The sequence below is a fragment of the Magallana gigas genome, chromosome 9 (genome assembly GCF_963853765.1).
Source record: "Magallana gigas chromosome 9, xbMagGiga1.1, whole genome shotgun sequence".
Taxonomy (NCBI): Eukaryota; Metazoa; Mollusca; class Bivalvia; order Ostreida; family Ostreidae; genus Magallana; species Magallana gigas.
The window spans coordinates 25,993,207-26,008,641 of NC_088861.1; the positions used below are offsets into that span (position 1 = coordinate 25,993,207).

At 34.9% G+C, this 15,435-nt stretch overlaps 2 protein-coding genes across 2 annotated transcripts; both read right to left on the bottom strand.

Moving 5' to 3' along the window:
• Positions 1-4,235: 4,235 nt before the first annotated feature.
• On the bottom strand, positions 4,236-7,041 carry LOC136271642 (E3 ubiquitin-protein ligase TRIM71-like). The gene is made up of 2 exons (XM_066072025.1): positions 6,919-7,041; positions 4,236-6,180 (listed from the first exon to the last, which is right to left on the bottom strand). The coding sequence occupies exon 2, from the start codon at positions 6,145-6,147 to the stop codon at positions 4,477-4,479; it is 1,671 nt and encodes a 556-aa protein (XP_065928097.1). The 5' UTR covers positions 6,148-6,180; positions 6,919-7,041; the 3' UTR covers positions 4,236-4,476.
• A 2,298-nt stretch (positions 7,042-9,339) lies between these two features.
• LOC136271872 (cation-independent mannose-6-phosphate receptor-like) lies at positions 9,340-14,706 on the bottom strand. Its single transcript, XM_066072438.1, has 4 exons — positions 14,700-14,706; positions 13,222-13,321; positions 12,389-12,455; positions 9,340-12,138 (listed from the first exon to the last, which is right to left on the bottom strand). Exons 1-4 carry the CDS (start codon positions 14,704-14,706, stop codon positions 11,965-11,967), a joined length of 348 nt encoding a protein of 115 aa, XP_065928510.1. The 3' UTR covers positions 9,340-11,964.
• Positions 14,707-15,435: the final 729 nt, after the last annotated feature.

A 15,435-nucleotide genomic window follows, 5' to 3' on the forward strand; every position in this document is an offset into this window, starting at 1 on the left:
TTTTTTAAATCATGGAAAAAGTAATTCCGATACCTATATTCAATTTGACATCAGTTTAAAAAGGATGTCAAGAGCTTGTTTAATTCCATATTGGGAGAGACTGTAGGCATTCTAGATATAATTTATTAGTCAAAAATTGATATTACTCTGAAATTTGTTCTTCAATTTCTTCATATTTCACTGAAAATGACAGTTTAAAACATGATTTTTCATTGTGTTTACCAAACCTTTTAGCCCCGGTATACCCTATCAAACAAAGCTATTGTTATGAAGCATCATTGAAAGAATTTATATCTTAAATTCTATAAACCTGTAGGCACATTTCATTTACTAGATCAAGTTTCTTTGATCAATGTAGGTACCTATATATGTGAAATACTGTTGTACCAATTTTAAAAATTAAAAAGAATGTACGCTGTTCATTAAATATAGCTGCAGATCTGTAGGGAAAATTATGGTGTTCCGATGGGGCCACTTCGACCTTCGCACTTTTGCTTTTAGGTCGAAGATGCGAGAGTGCGAAGTTGCGAAGGCGAAAGTGCGACGGCGAAGGAGCGTAAGTGCGAAGATGCGACGGCGAAGGAGCGAAAGTGCGAAGATGCGACGGCGAAGGAGCGAAAGTGCGAAGATGCGACGGCGAAGTGCGAAGATGCGATGGCGAAAGTGCGAAGGCGAAGTACCGATACTACTATCGCTCCTTCGCCTTCGCACTCTCGCCCTCGCAATTTTGCACTTTCGCCTTCGCTTTTTTTGATAGCATTCAGAAAGTCTCGGTCAATTACATAGAATTTGATGCAGGCACCGTACTCGCCAAGGTTTTCCGATTAATCCATGATATTATTGGTACTTACACTGTATATGCGCTAGGCCATTGTGCTTACTATGAATGTTTATAAACAATTTATTGTGTATATGTGACATTATATAAATAGTGCCTGTTTGGGAGCGTAACAGTTGAAATTGACACCCCTCGAAAACCATTGTCAACCTCCGCTTCGCGTGAATGTCTTAATTTTAGAGATTTTTTTACTGCTTTTATATAGAATTAACGTAAATTCTACGGCAAACCGTACGCGCATAATTTACGTGCATGTAACAATTCGTTGTGTTACCCGTTGCTAAGTGTGTTGCTAACGCTGAGGGTAATAGAACGGATTATCAACTGCGTCTTAACCAATCAGATTTCAGTATTTAACATGATAGTATAATAAATATGTTTACCAGTGCTGGCTATGCCTAATCATTATATACTCTACATAAAATGTAATGTCCGCCAAAATGTATACATATGCACTTCCAGACTTCTGTTACTTACCAGCTTGTGTACCGTAGATCAAACACAGTAACATTCTAATTTCATTATGCGACACTCCTTGCTCATGTATGGATCTAGAGGAGGAGAGGGGGTCCGCCCCCCGGAAAATTCAATATCAGTAAAGTATCATATGCAGTAAAGGGGGGAGAGAGGGACGGGATCCCACCCCCACCCCCTCCCCTCCCGAAAAATTTAATTTTATTATTTATATATAATAAAATCTCCAAAATATGTCTCAGACCCCATCCCCCCCCCCCCCCCGGTCAAATATAATTATCCATCGACCCACCTCCCCTAGAAAAAGTTATGGATCTGCGCAGGCTGTTGAAAATAAATTCTAAAAAGTTCATCGTCTGCCTCAGATGTCGTTTTATACAGCTAAAATTGTCTTTAAACGATAGAGAGCTCCACAATAATAAAAAGGCGAAGGCGAAAGTGCGAAGATGCGAAGGCGAGAGTGCGAAGTTGCGATAGCGAAGGAGCGATAGTAGTATCGCTTCGCAACTTCTCACTTTCGCATCTTCGCGCTTAGCCGTCGCATCTTCGCACTTTCTCCTTCGCAACTTCGCACCTCGACCTAAAGGCGAAAGTGCGAAGATCGAAGTGGCCCCATCGGAACACCATAGAAAACTACACGATGTTGACAACTTGTAGAATTCTGCGAAACAAATTCGGGATGACTTGCCTATACAGCATGTCAGGAGCTATAATGATCTGCAGCAGTGTTTTATGCAAGTTTAAGTATTTATGATTCTCTTTTTACGAAATATTCGTAACTAAGGAGTTAAATGTGTGCTGTTTTTTCTCTTCAGAATACTTGATATACCGGTAAAAAAAAATTGATGACAAGACGATGACCTGTGTTAATAGTCCTATTGCAATCATTCAGAAAAAGATGTGTAAAACAAATACTACATGCACGGATTCAGAAATTTTTTCCAAAGGGGGGGGGGGGGGGGGGTCCGAGGTAAATTTGAATAAATTTGCATTTTCCGGAGGGGGAGGGGGTCGGGACCCCCTCCCCCTATATCCGCGCATGTACTAGTACTCTTAGATGTTTCATACGGAATATGAAGGTAGCTAACGCAAAGTCTGTATTTTTCCTGCAATCCTAGCTACCTTCCATTTTCCCAAGTCATGAGTCCGCGCTACATAAACGTTTATAAAGTAGATAGCGGACTCCTGAATTGGGAAGATGGCTACATGTACACCTCCATACCCGGATAAAACACCAAAAAAAGAAATGTATTGGTTAATATTTACATTTCAACTGTCTTTGTCTGTTATAACATTAGGAATCAATTTTAAAGCCTAAAGCGCAAAAATTTTATGAAAGATGAGCGACATAAAATGGGTGTGTCTTATAGCATAACCGAAAGACGGTATTGGCTGCGCCGCGTAGTAACACATACCGATAGCATGTGCTACATGAAAAAATAGCGGGTTAAAAATGTTGTTTTTACAGTAAACAAATTGGAAGTAATATATATATAAGTAATAAGCAATCATTCTTTGAATATTATGAGGTGATAATTTCGGTCGGAGCGTGGTCAAATTTATCATAAAGCTCTTCAGGTTTAGTTGGATTTGATCACCTAATACACAAAGAACAATTCCTTATGTATAGACAGTTCTCATTATAATGGGGATAAAAGTGTCAGATTTTCCAGTGCATTTTACATGTTTATCTCCTAAAGAACTTAATTTTCAGAGGTATAAACTTGTCCGGGTGAAAAGAGGGGACATGTGAGAGAAGAAATCTTAGCGTGGTCAAATCTATCATAAAACCCTTCGGGCTTTCTTAGATTTGACCACGTCCCGACCAAAATTACCACCTCATAATACTCAAAGAATGATTCCATAAATAAATAGTCTGTCCCAGGTTTTAATTTCCATAACGTGTGATGGACTTCACTCATTTGTTGATTTTCTCTATAAATTCACATATCTTTCGTCAAAGAAAGGTTAACAAAAAGGGAACAATCGTAAGATTTGGCACTTTTATTCCCTTTTTAACGAGAACTGTATATACATGTATAAGGAATCGTTCTTTGGGTATTATGAGGTGATCAACAATGATAGATTTGATCACACCCTGACCGAAATAATCGCCTCATAATATTCATGCAAAGAATGATTCCTTATTAATTATATTTATATCATTTTCGGCATTTGTACAATTAAATACCGGGTATTACATTATCAATATTTTTACATTATTTTCATTTCGTAAAATTATGCAAACCCCGCTTGCACCAAAACAATACGTAATTAACGTCATTGATGAAATGTACCGAACTATACATTAAAAATTTGATTCCAGTATTATCACAAAGACGCTGGAAAATGAAGAAGAAATGTCTGCAATAAAGTCGAAAACCTTTATAAAAATTATAAGAAACCGCATCAACAGATTTGTTTTTAAATTTATTAACCCATTGCAAGTTAACTTACATGTACATGTAAAATATGTACATAATTATACATTAATTGTATATAAAATACACGAATACTAAACCGTCTCTCAATGTTTACAGTCACACATTTTGATAAAACATACATGTAACACATAATATAAAACAGTTTTGTAATACTAGTACACACGTATATATACATGTATATATTAGGGATTGCAATCAATTGCAGAATTGCCAATCCGTTAATCAGTCTGTTAATTGCAATTCGTTCCGACCAATAAACCGGATACTCGTATCACTTTACACAATTTTTTGCAGTGTTCTTTTTTCTTATAAATTTACAGTCATTAATGCCACAGAAAACATGATATTTTGTAATAAGTTATTAAGTTTACAAGTCATAATAATATCGATCAATAATTTTCAAGAAAAAAAAAACAAGCAAAGAGTCGTGCAATAATGTCGATGCCCGCTGTATCGTAGTCTGTTTATCTTGTAATTCAGAAGTAAAATGTGATTATCTATGGTCCATTAAAGTTTGTCTATGACAAATTCCTAGTTTTCCTTTTAACATTATCATCCTTTTGTGGCACCTACATGTACATACGTACATGTATACTAGACAGTTTGTTGATGAATAACATTTAAATTATATAAGTACCATCAATTTAATATTTACATTTAAAACAAGATTTTGTAATGAAAATTTTCACCTTTATATTGAACAATTTGATCACAGTTTGTTTACATGTAATACTGGATTTTCTTCACTTTACTTGTTTCCGTCTCAGCCACAAAGAGGTTGTCTCTGGTGTCCACACCTAAACCGTATGGATCCTCTAAATTACAGTTGTCAATGTAGCGGAGGAACTGTCCGTCCTGATCCAGGATGTGGATACGGTCGTTGATATTGTCTGATGTCAGGATCCGACTCTGGCTGTCTGTAGTGATGCCGACTGGTTTAAATGGTTCCTCAGTAGTAGAGGGAGGACCGGTGTAGGTAAACCGGAGTTTCCCGGCCTTATTGACCACCACTACTGCATCAGCTTCACTGTCAGCTACACAGATATCTAGGTTCTTGTTCTCATTTATATATTTAGAGTAAAGTTCAGATGAATAGAGAGGTTGTCCTTTGTCATTGTATTGAATTGTTTGTTTGTCTGTGGAGCCAGAATAACGCACAACTTTTGCTTGTTTCTTATCATCAGTGACCATGACAATCAGGAAGTCACCACAGCAGGTAATACAGACATTGAGAGGATACCACCCCTGTAGTCTGATCACTGTCTGTATCTGTGTATTCTTCACTATGTTCACAGTTCTATCACCGTGATCAGTATAAACTAGTTCACCACTCCGTGTCACTGCTATGTCCCCTGGCTGTTTCCTTGACTTGGTTTGGATTGACTTCACTAGTTTACCGTGGAGGTTGTAGAGTCTCATCATGTTGTCCATACCACACGTCCATAGTTCATCAACACTCAGACAGGACACACTGTGTAATTCATTAGATTCTCCATACTCTGTGTTTATTTCTGTGATGATCCGTGGTACATCAATGAGCGGTCTGTCCTGGGGAGAGGACTCAGCACGGGGAGAATCCATTGTGTAGCCATGTTTTTCTGATTTATTAGATAATGCTGACAGAGAACCAATCTGTTGATAAATTTGTTCTTTGTTAATCTTTTGAGGGGTGAATCTTGGTAAGGAAACGGTGAGTTTAGGAGGCAATCTTCTGAATTCAGCATTTCTGGTGTTGAAGGTAGAGACAAGGCTGACATCATTGGAGTTTAATAATTTCTTCAGATCAGCAATGCACTGTGTGATTTCAGAAATACTGCATTTGATTTCATTTTCCTGCTTATCAAGGACAACCAGGTGTTTGGATTCCATTTCATCCATGTCAGATTTCAGTTTTTGGATGGCAATGTCTATTTCTCTGCGTAAGTCTTCTCCATGTTTGTCTAGAGCTGTTGTTAATTTCTTGGAGTTTTTATTCAGATCAGCTTTCTGAACTAAGATGTTGGAAGCAATCTCTTGATATTTAGGATAAATGGAGTTTTCTAATTCCTGTAAATCTTTTTGTAAAGCTTCTTTCTTAGTATCTAGTATTTTTAAAATGCCAACTTGTTTGTGTCCTATATGTTCACCTGAGGAGACACACTCAAGACAAATAGGAATGTTACATTGTTCACAATGAAGGTCACATAATTGTGTTGGATGCTTTAAACATTTAGGATTAAGTCCTCTCTTGTTAAATGGTACAACTTTATGTTCTTTTGATTCATCAGAAAGATGTTCCCCCACACAGGCTTTACATAGATGTATGTGACAAATGTCACAGTACATAGGGGGGCCCGGGGTCTCACAGAGATGACACCGTAACACATCCTGGGCCCAAGTACGTGGGAGCATGGTCAGACACCTTGATAGATTTTCATCTGATTTCTGAAAGAAACAACCGCTGCTATTACATGTTGCTCACTTGTGTATTGATATTTTGCAATATTTACATTTATTATATATATGTAGTGATAAATATACTAAGTTATGTGGTAATGGGGGGGGGGGGGGTAACATGGCTAGAACTCGCCCACTATCAATTAGTGCAGCTTGATACATCCCCCCTTATTTTGAATAAAAGCTTGTGTGTTTAATATGTTGTCAGGTTAAAATTAATCTCATCATATATATATTTTTTTGCCTTGTTGCAAAATGTAATAATTATGCAGAGTCGATCATTTGCTTATAATCTTTGTAGAAGCATCTGTAGTATCCATCTTTGCTTGGGTTGTGTTTACCGAACGATAGGATTGCCCCCCCCCCCATATACTGCTCGCGGTATTTAACAGTGAACTACAACTGCGCAATACCCTGCTTAAGCGCATGACAACGTGATAACACAATATTAAATATCAATTAAGTATGTCCTAATTATGACAATAACCGTGCGTTTGTTCAAGATATTGCATACTCTTCATTTACAAAGATAACCGCACGTCTATTCTTGGGGGTAGGGAGTGTGTGAAATAGGTTGTGGTCGGCCTTATCATCACGCACCTGGGTTTTACCGGCCGAAACAAGGGTTTAGTTTTAATAATGCATAATTCAATACAGATAATTGTTGTTTATCATGTCTTGATTATCAGTTACCTAATATAGTATCTGTAAAAAATATATACAAACCTTTGCAATCCAACATGGCGTGGCCTAGGCCGATTTGTTTATTTTCTCTTCCTGGTCTTGTGTTACCTGGTACGACCATACCACGTGATTTATTCATGGGATTTAAAAACCGAATCCAGTCACCCAGACCAAACCCGAACGTTTCGAAATGTGAGAATGGTACAAGACATGTATGTGTCGATAAGTGGTTGCTAGCTCTAACAACATGGCTATATATATATCCTCATTAAATTAGAGTTTGTCTCATGAGCAATCATATGGGACTGTGTCAGGAACGTAGCGTCGTTTTTAAAAGTGGAAGGGGGGGGGGGGCAAACTCGTCGAACAATCTTAACAAGCAAGCAAAAAATAAAGGAATTTCGCCAATCATGAAAATCCTTATCCGTGGAGGGGGCAGGAGAACGTTGTATCAATAATTCGTTATTTTCACTTCAATTGTTTGTATGCAGTGGCGGATCCAGGATTTGAAGTAAGAGGGGCGCCACTTGGAAGCAAGGGGTCTGGGTCCATGGCAAAGCCTTGGTGGGAGCTCAGGAGGATAAGCCCCGGAAACTCCTGAATTTTAAAGATTTTGTGGAGTAAAAAATGTAAGACTGTTGTGATATTTTTTCTCGGTATTACATGTATACTGAATAATGAAAATTATAATAACAATACATTCAAAGATTTACAGCTTTAAGACCTGAATTATTCTCATCAAAAGTCTCTGCCTTGCAGAAATAAACGAAACATTTTCTTTATTTTTTTTCTTTAGGAATGGCTGCATGTACATGTAAATAAATCAGTTTTAAAAAATGGTACGATGTAAATGAAGTTTATAAAAGATAACCATGCCAGCTTGTATTTTAATAAACATGGAAGAGTCATTATTTCAAACACCAGTTTGTATAACCAATAACTTAAAGGTGGTTGACTGGTTACATTTGAACACAAGGGGAGCGTGACTAAAATGGGTTTTCTATATGTTACAGCATTTCTTCATATTACACCATTGAAATGGGTCTAATTTCAAGATATCACATGAGTTTCCAAAAAGTTGATTATTAAGACTCACAAGTTGTTCATTTTCTTTGCCAGTATGATTTAGCTTTATTTTGACAATTTTATTAATTCCGGAACTGTAAATAATTGACTGATTGATTAATTGATTGATAATATATTTCGTTTTCATACAAAACATAGGTAATCACAAATTATATGCTGAGCTCAACGATACGAGGCATCACCTAGCTTTATGAGACCACCTTTATCTGTTGATCATAGTACGTGAAAATCATAGTTAATGACCTTTATTGAAAATATTTATATACACGTAATTATAATGTTGTGTTGTGGGTGTACTAAATGTATGCCTAAATAGTAGTCAAGGTTTAATACTAGAGTGCACGAGCCGAAGGCGACAACACAACACTATAATGATTGTTATTTTAATCAAAATACTTTCACCGGTTTATAATTTCAAATTTTACAATATTTGACCAACAAAATACGTTTTAAAAAAGTAAATGTTCTAGCCCAATCGCTACGATGTTAGGTAACAATGTTTGGAAAAAATTATATTTATAACAATATATTTCATCTTATTGTTCATAAATTTTGATAGGAAGTACGTCACAGTTAATATGGAGGTGTCCCGTACCACCTTAAGTGGCCCAGATGCACCATCCCTGAAAAGTTTGGTGAAGGAAAAACAAGTAATAACTTAGATACAGGACCTGCTCCAAAAACTTATCCAGGTCCAGGCGCCTAAGCTTTCCCATACTTCGTATCAGCTAGCCTAATATCTGGATCGCAAATATATAATATATATGAGAAAAACAAATCCTCATAATTAAACATCTCCGTAAGAACGCCACTCTATAGAAAGCAAGAGCAGCGATAAATCCAATCCGTTTGCGTGTCCGTTAAAAATTGTTGATCACAAAAATGTCGGAATCAGTGTATTTATGCGTATAAAACAGATAGCATCCGAACCATTAACGAAAACGATCCATACAAGCAACTTGATAACTTGGTAGTGTATTTATGCAGAATAGCAGCATCAAAAAGGTAGACACACACAATCACAATCATAATTATTTTAATGAGAAAAAAAAACCAACTTGAAAGAAATCCATCTGCAACATATTAAATACACTCATTAACATGACCGATACTAGATACAAATTGATACAAACAATGTAGGTATTGTATACATTACATGTTACAATAATAGTTGAAGAGTTGAAGTTTACAAAATTAAAGATTTATAAATTCATGTATATGATATCCACTGACAAATAAATGGGGGACGTGGGATACTATATAAGTGTTTTAAGAAGACAAACAACAGGTAAAAAAATATTTCCTACCGCTTGTAGCTCACAAAATTTAGGCACAATAATTATGGACACCATTCATTTTCTTTGTGTTTTCTGAGAACCAACACACCAAAAATGTCCACAACTTAAACATGCAAGATTCAGTTAACTCGGAATGTGTAATGATAATTGCAGTATCCCACATAAGCAGAATGGTTACAGTTGAAATAAACATTAGACAGCACAAAAAAGTGTTTGAATTTGAACATTCACACACACAATATTAAAATAAACTCTTTCATTCAAGGAATTATCTCAGTAAGTCAAGTTCATTCATAAACCGCACCATTAGGTAGTCAGCATACATTTAACACTTAACGCAACAGAGAAATGTATATTCTAATATAACAGTGAGAATTCAATATTGATTGATATTATATTGAGAATACATAGAACAGTCAACTCTCTGTATGTGCATGTTGAAACATTGTACAGAGTACACAATGGTAAATCTTTGTTCAATGGGCCTATCACGTTACAACTTATTGCTGCACACTCAAAACCATTATCACAGATTTATCTAATATATCACCCAGAAAAGTGCACTTTCTTATCTAATATTATATCATTCAGATAAGCACATCTTGTCACCACAAAGAAGAAGAATACCGGTAGTCAAAATCCACTCAATGACATGCCAAATACTCACATAAACATACAAGTACTAGAGAGTTGGCTTTTTTTTTCAAAAACATAATGGAATCACTTACAATGAATATCATGTAGAATTCCCCATGAATCTAAAATACTATTTGTCATGAATTAGAAAATATTAAAAGAGATTTTCTTGTACATATAGAATCCCTCATGAGCATGATTATATGGAAAATCTCATACACATGAATGTCATGTCAATGCAATTACATGTATGATAGTAAATCAATCTTCTGTCAATCCAACATCTAAGATTTTCTAAGGAACATAATGTGAAATATCCCATGGACATGTCAAACATCTAGAATCCCATAAACATGAAAAATACATCAGAAACGTATTAAGGAATTTCAGTTTTTCATAAAAATCATACAGAAGGAACGATCACCCATGTACATGATGTAAATGGATTAATTAAGTTACATATTAAATCTACTTGTACAAGTACACAAGACATAGAGTGACAGAAGAACATATACAATGTCATGTAAATATCTTGTAAAAATAACATTGTTTTTTTTCCAGAGAGTAGGTTACTTTATGGATACATTATAAATAACATTCGAAAAATATCCAACATATTGATAATGAAATAAGGGTGAAAATTAAATACCAACATATAGTTATATGACTTTTAAAATAACAGAAAGTCATTTTTAATCGGATAAAGTCATATTAAGCAATTATTCTTGAATAATTATCCAATAAATGCAAACATTCTTCTAATATGTAAAGATATATGTACATGTATTTAATTTAGTGATAAGTCATAGTTTATGCTAAATCACAAAAACACCCAAGCGAATGTATATTTCACAATGTTTAAATAAAGTGACACGTACAGATTTGTGTACTAAATGTCACAATATCATTATAAATCAATCCTTATGTAAAATTCCTTGCAAGGCTTAGAAAAGTCATGCATTACATGTGCTATAAAGTCCAAATTTAGAAGAATTTACATAGTTTCAGAGATCATTATATAGTCAATTTTACTATGTTTCTAGGGCTCATTGTTAGCGATTTAAATGTTTTGTTAAATTAGTTGTATCAATTAATTTGGTTGAATATCGACAAAGCTCACTATCGGACTTGTGAAACTCAGATCATGAGTTTGAATCTACCAGGGGCTTTTGTTCACATTTACTGAATTAAATTTTTGAAAATATAATTTTTATTTTTTCACATATTTGTATACTTCTTATCCATCAAGCTGTCTATCATAATCAAGTAATTTTCTGCTGATTTGGCAAACTATTCCAAGGTATAGTGAGCCACCTTAATTGACAAGGAAAAAATCTTGCTTAAATGACCAGTAACCTTTTGTTTATAGGCCTGTAACATATGAGGCACCAAACAAAAATTCAAGTAAAACAGACAGAAACTAAAATGTGCTACTTAATACCAGTATCAATAAAATGTCCATTACTTGCTCTACATAGATACAAATCTTATAATAATTACATGTATCTAATATTGTGGGATAATTTAATGCCACAATAAATAGATTCTGCTGCGAGACAAAAAAATGTACTATTCATGAAATGTTTTGAATTGTATGAATGAAAGGCTTAAATTAATGGGACTTAAAAATGAATCTAGCATATGAACAATTCCATGAATATTTTGCAAGATATAAGTTATTGGCTGAATATAAAGCATTGTGGAAAGCGCGTGTCAGTTCATTTACTACAACCATATGCAAACAATGCTTTGATACGCCATTTTAAACAACAATTCAATTCATCTTGACACCATGCCTTCAAGCTCTTTTCTAATAATAAATTTATGCATTTACGCACATCAGAACAACATACTGGGAAGTTAATAGCACTAAAATCTTTAGAGCATTTTGCTACAATACATAAAGCAGTCTTTCATCACAGCTTTTAAAGTTAGAGCATCTTGTCAAATGTCATCACATTATTTGTGTGAGCATCTTACATTGTATCATATTTCACGACCTGATCCATCACAAATCTGCTATATTTATTTATTGATATGAATAAGGAAGGTTCCGCCATCTTTTGTGTTATGCCAGCAGTTCTTCATCACTGTCGTCATGGTAACTGATGACCGCCGGGGACTCCTCGCTCCGTAATATACTTATGTCCTCGGTATCTGTGGTGACCTGCACCGACCCCTGAATTCCAAGGTCACTGGCCGAGATCTCTGGGAGAAGATCCTCTACTTCACTTGATGGAATCTAACAATAAAAAGAAACAAGATAAGATAAGAAAGAGGAGGATCTTTCATTTCATTTGATGAAATCTAGCAACAAATTTACTATCATTATAACAGAGATAATTAATATTAAATCTTAAATAGTGAAAATCAAGAACATATTTTAAAAAGATTTTCCAATTCACCTGATAGAATCAAATCTAACAACATCTTCACTACTGATGATAAACATACCTCCCAATATCTAGTATAAAACAAGAAATGTTACCTACCTCACTATACCTATATGAACTGGAATGTCTTCTGAATAGCCCTCGAAGTCTGGAAGCTACTGCGTCCCTGAAATGTCAGTCAATATACCCGATCATATCAAATTAAATGAAGAGGGATTTCAGGTATAGAAGTTTTCAAGGACTATGCTATCTATAGATTAGTCAAAATCCATCATATACAGAGGTTGGCTCTGTCTATACAAATTTACTAACAAAGAAATAAAGTTCTTTACAGTAAATATTTATATAATGTTTTAGAGATATCAAGATTTGTGTTGGTATGTGACTTTTATTCAATGCCGTAGGGGTTTTCTTTTCCATCTGCCATGGAGAAGGGGTAAATATGTAATAATCTAATGTTTCCAGTGTACATGTATATTGTTGCAATCCTATAGAGGGATGGGGAATTAAGATTTTAGAACTTGTCCCCAATCCCTAGTTACAATATTGCATTAAAGCAATATGAGCTGTATTTTTTGGATTTTTATTCTGCTGCTTAAACCTGCTAGCATGATAAGTCTGCATATAACTTAAACTTTTATGATAATTTAAAATAAGATTTGAAAACATCATTAATTTTTGTCAAAGGAAATATTTCTCGTCTAAGGAATATATAGCAAATCAATTTTTGTACAGGACGAAAAATAATTCAATTTTGCTCCAAATAAGGCTTTTTACGGCCTTTTCCACAAAAATATGGCTAACAGAAATTAAAAAACCATGATATTTTAGTCATTTAGTAGAAAAGAACATTTTGGTAAAAAAAAAAATCAACATAAAAAATGCACCTCATATTGCTTTAAAATACGTTCAGATCAATGGCTGTCACCAACCTTCTCTCCTTTTTGTGGAACACAATCAGAAGTAGATATATCACAATGGCCGACAGGAAGACCGCTACAATGGTCCCCACTGTGCTGCCCGATGAAAATTCTTATTTGTATTTCTGTAGTTTTAACATCTCCAGTTTAATTCTGTTTTATCCTGCCTCAAAAATTCGATATACCATTGCATAATTACGTTATTATATATAACCTAGTTACAAGTAAACAGCTTGAGTATAATTAAATTCTAGAATAGTTACCTTGAGGGCGATGAAATATCCTAATAGCAAATTTTAATTCATTTAATTCACGTGAAATTTCCTAAAAACTATGTACAACGACACATTTTCCAAAACGCATGCCAGGCAAAAGGGATTCTGAATGCACTCCAACTCACATCAGAGATCTTAATTCTTGTGAGTTCTAGTTAGATGAGTTAACTCTTACAATTGTACACCAGAACCATACTTGGAAACTTCGATGTCAACAGAAGTAAAGGAATTTTAATAAAAAGAAGTTTTATAAAAAGGTACAAAGTAATGGAATGAATCTGAATTTTGCTTTCTTAAACTTTGAAATTTTTTAATTAAATTTTTTCACTGTTTGGTACAGAATTTATCTGTAAACTAGTGTAAAAAGGCAAAGAAAAAATCATCACATTTTGGCACCTCCGTAAAATAAAAATCTTAACTATACGCCGTGTACCTAACGACCAGGACGAATCTCCTATATGAATTTTTTTTTTCTAAATGAATGAAACCTTCTAAAACTCCAGTGCATCTTCATCGAGTTATCGCTCTTGGTTAAGGTAAATAAATAAATAAATAAATGAATTTGTCAATATCTAGTAAATGATTCAAGAGTGTATAGTGCTAGAATTATTATCACGTCATAACTGATTTGTAGAAACTTTTTCCCGTGCTTTACTGCTTTAAAGGAATTCTGTAGAAAGTTAAACAGTTCCTGGACATTCTATGTTAAATCATGGGAAACGTAATTCCGATACCTATATTCAATTTGACATCATTTTAAAGAGAAGGTCAAGAGCTTGTTTAATTCCATTTTTGGAGAGACTGTACGCATTCTAGATATAATTTATTAGCAATATTTTTACCTTCAGAATAATTGATAAAAATATATATATATAATTTGATGACAAGACGATGACCCTATGGAAAGGGGTCAAAGTTCAATAGACACATGGACTGTGTTAGTCCTATTGCAATCATTCAGAGAAAGATGTAAAACATATAGTACATGCGCGGATTCAGAAATTTTTACCAAGGGGGGGGGGGGGGGGTCCATGGTATATTTGTGATAATTTTACTATGTAAATTTGAATATTTTCCGGGGGGGGGGAGTCGGGACCCCCCTGACCTCCCCTCCCCTCCCCTAGATCCGCGCATGTACTAGTACTCTGGGATGTTTCATACGGAATATGAATATTGCTAACGCAAAGAGGATATTTTCCCTGCAATCCTAGCTACCTTCCATTTCCCCAAATCATGAGTTTCTGATCCGATCCGCTCTACGTAACCGTTTATTACGTAGATAGCGGACTCTTGACGTGGGAAGATGGCTACGTTCATATCCGGATGAAACGCCAAAAAAGAAAAAAATTTATTGGTTAATATTTACATTTTAACTGTCTTTGTCTGTTATAACATTACGAATCAATTTTGAAGCCTAAAGCGCGACACAAAATGGGTGTGTCTTATACCATAACCGAAAAACGGTATTGGCTGCGCCGCGTAGTAATACATACGGGTAGCATGTGCTACGTGAAAAAATAGCTGGTTAAAATGTTGTTTTTACAGTATAAAAATTGGAAATAATCTAAATATAAGTAATAAGGAATCATACTTTGAATATTATGGGGTGATAATTTCGGTCGGAGCATGGTCAAATCTATCATAAAGCCCTTCAGGTTTTGTTGGATTTGATCACCTAATATTCAAAGAACGATTCCTTATGTATAGACAGTTCTCATTAAAATGGGAATAAAAGTGTCAGATTTTCCCATGCATTTTACATGTTTATCTCCTAAAGAACTTAATTTTCAGAGGTATCAACTTCTTCGGGTGAAAAGAGGGGACATATGAGAGAAAAATATTAGCGTGGTCAAATCTATCAAAAAGCCCTTTGGGCTTTCTTGGATTTGACCACGCCCCGACCAAAATTATCACCTCATTATACTCAAAGAATGATTCCATAAATAAATAG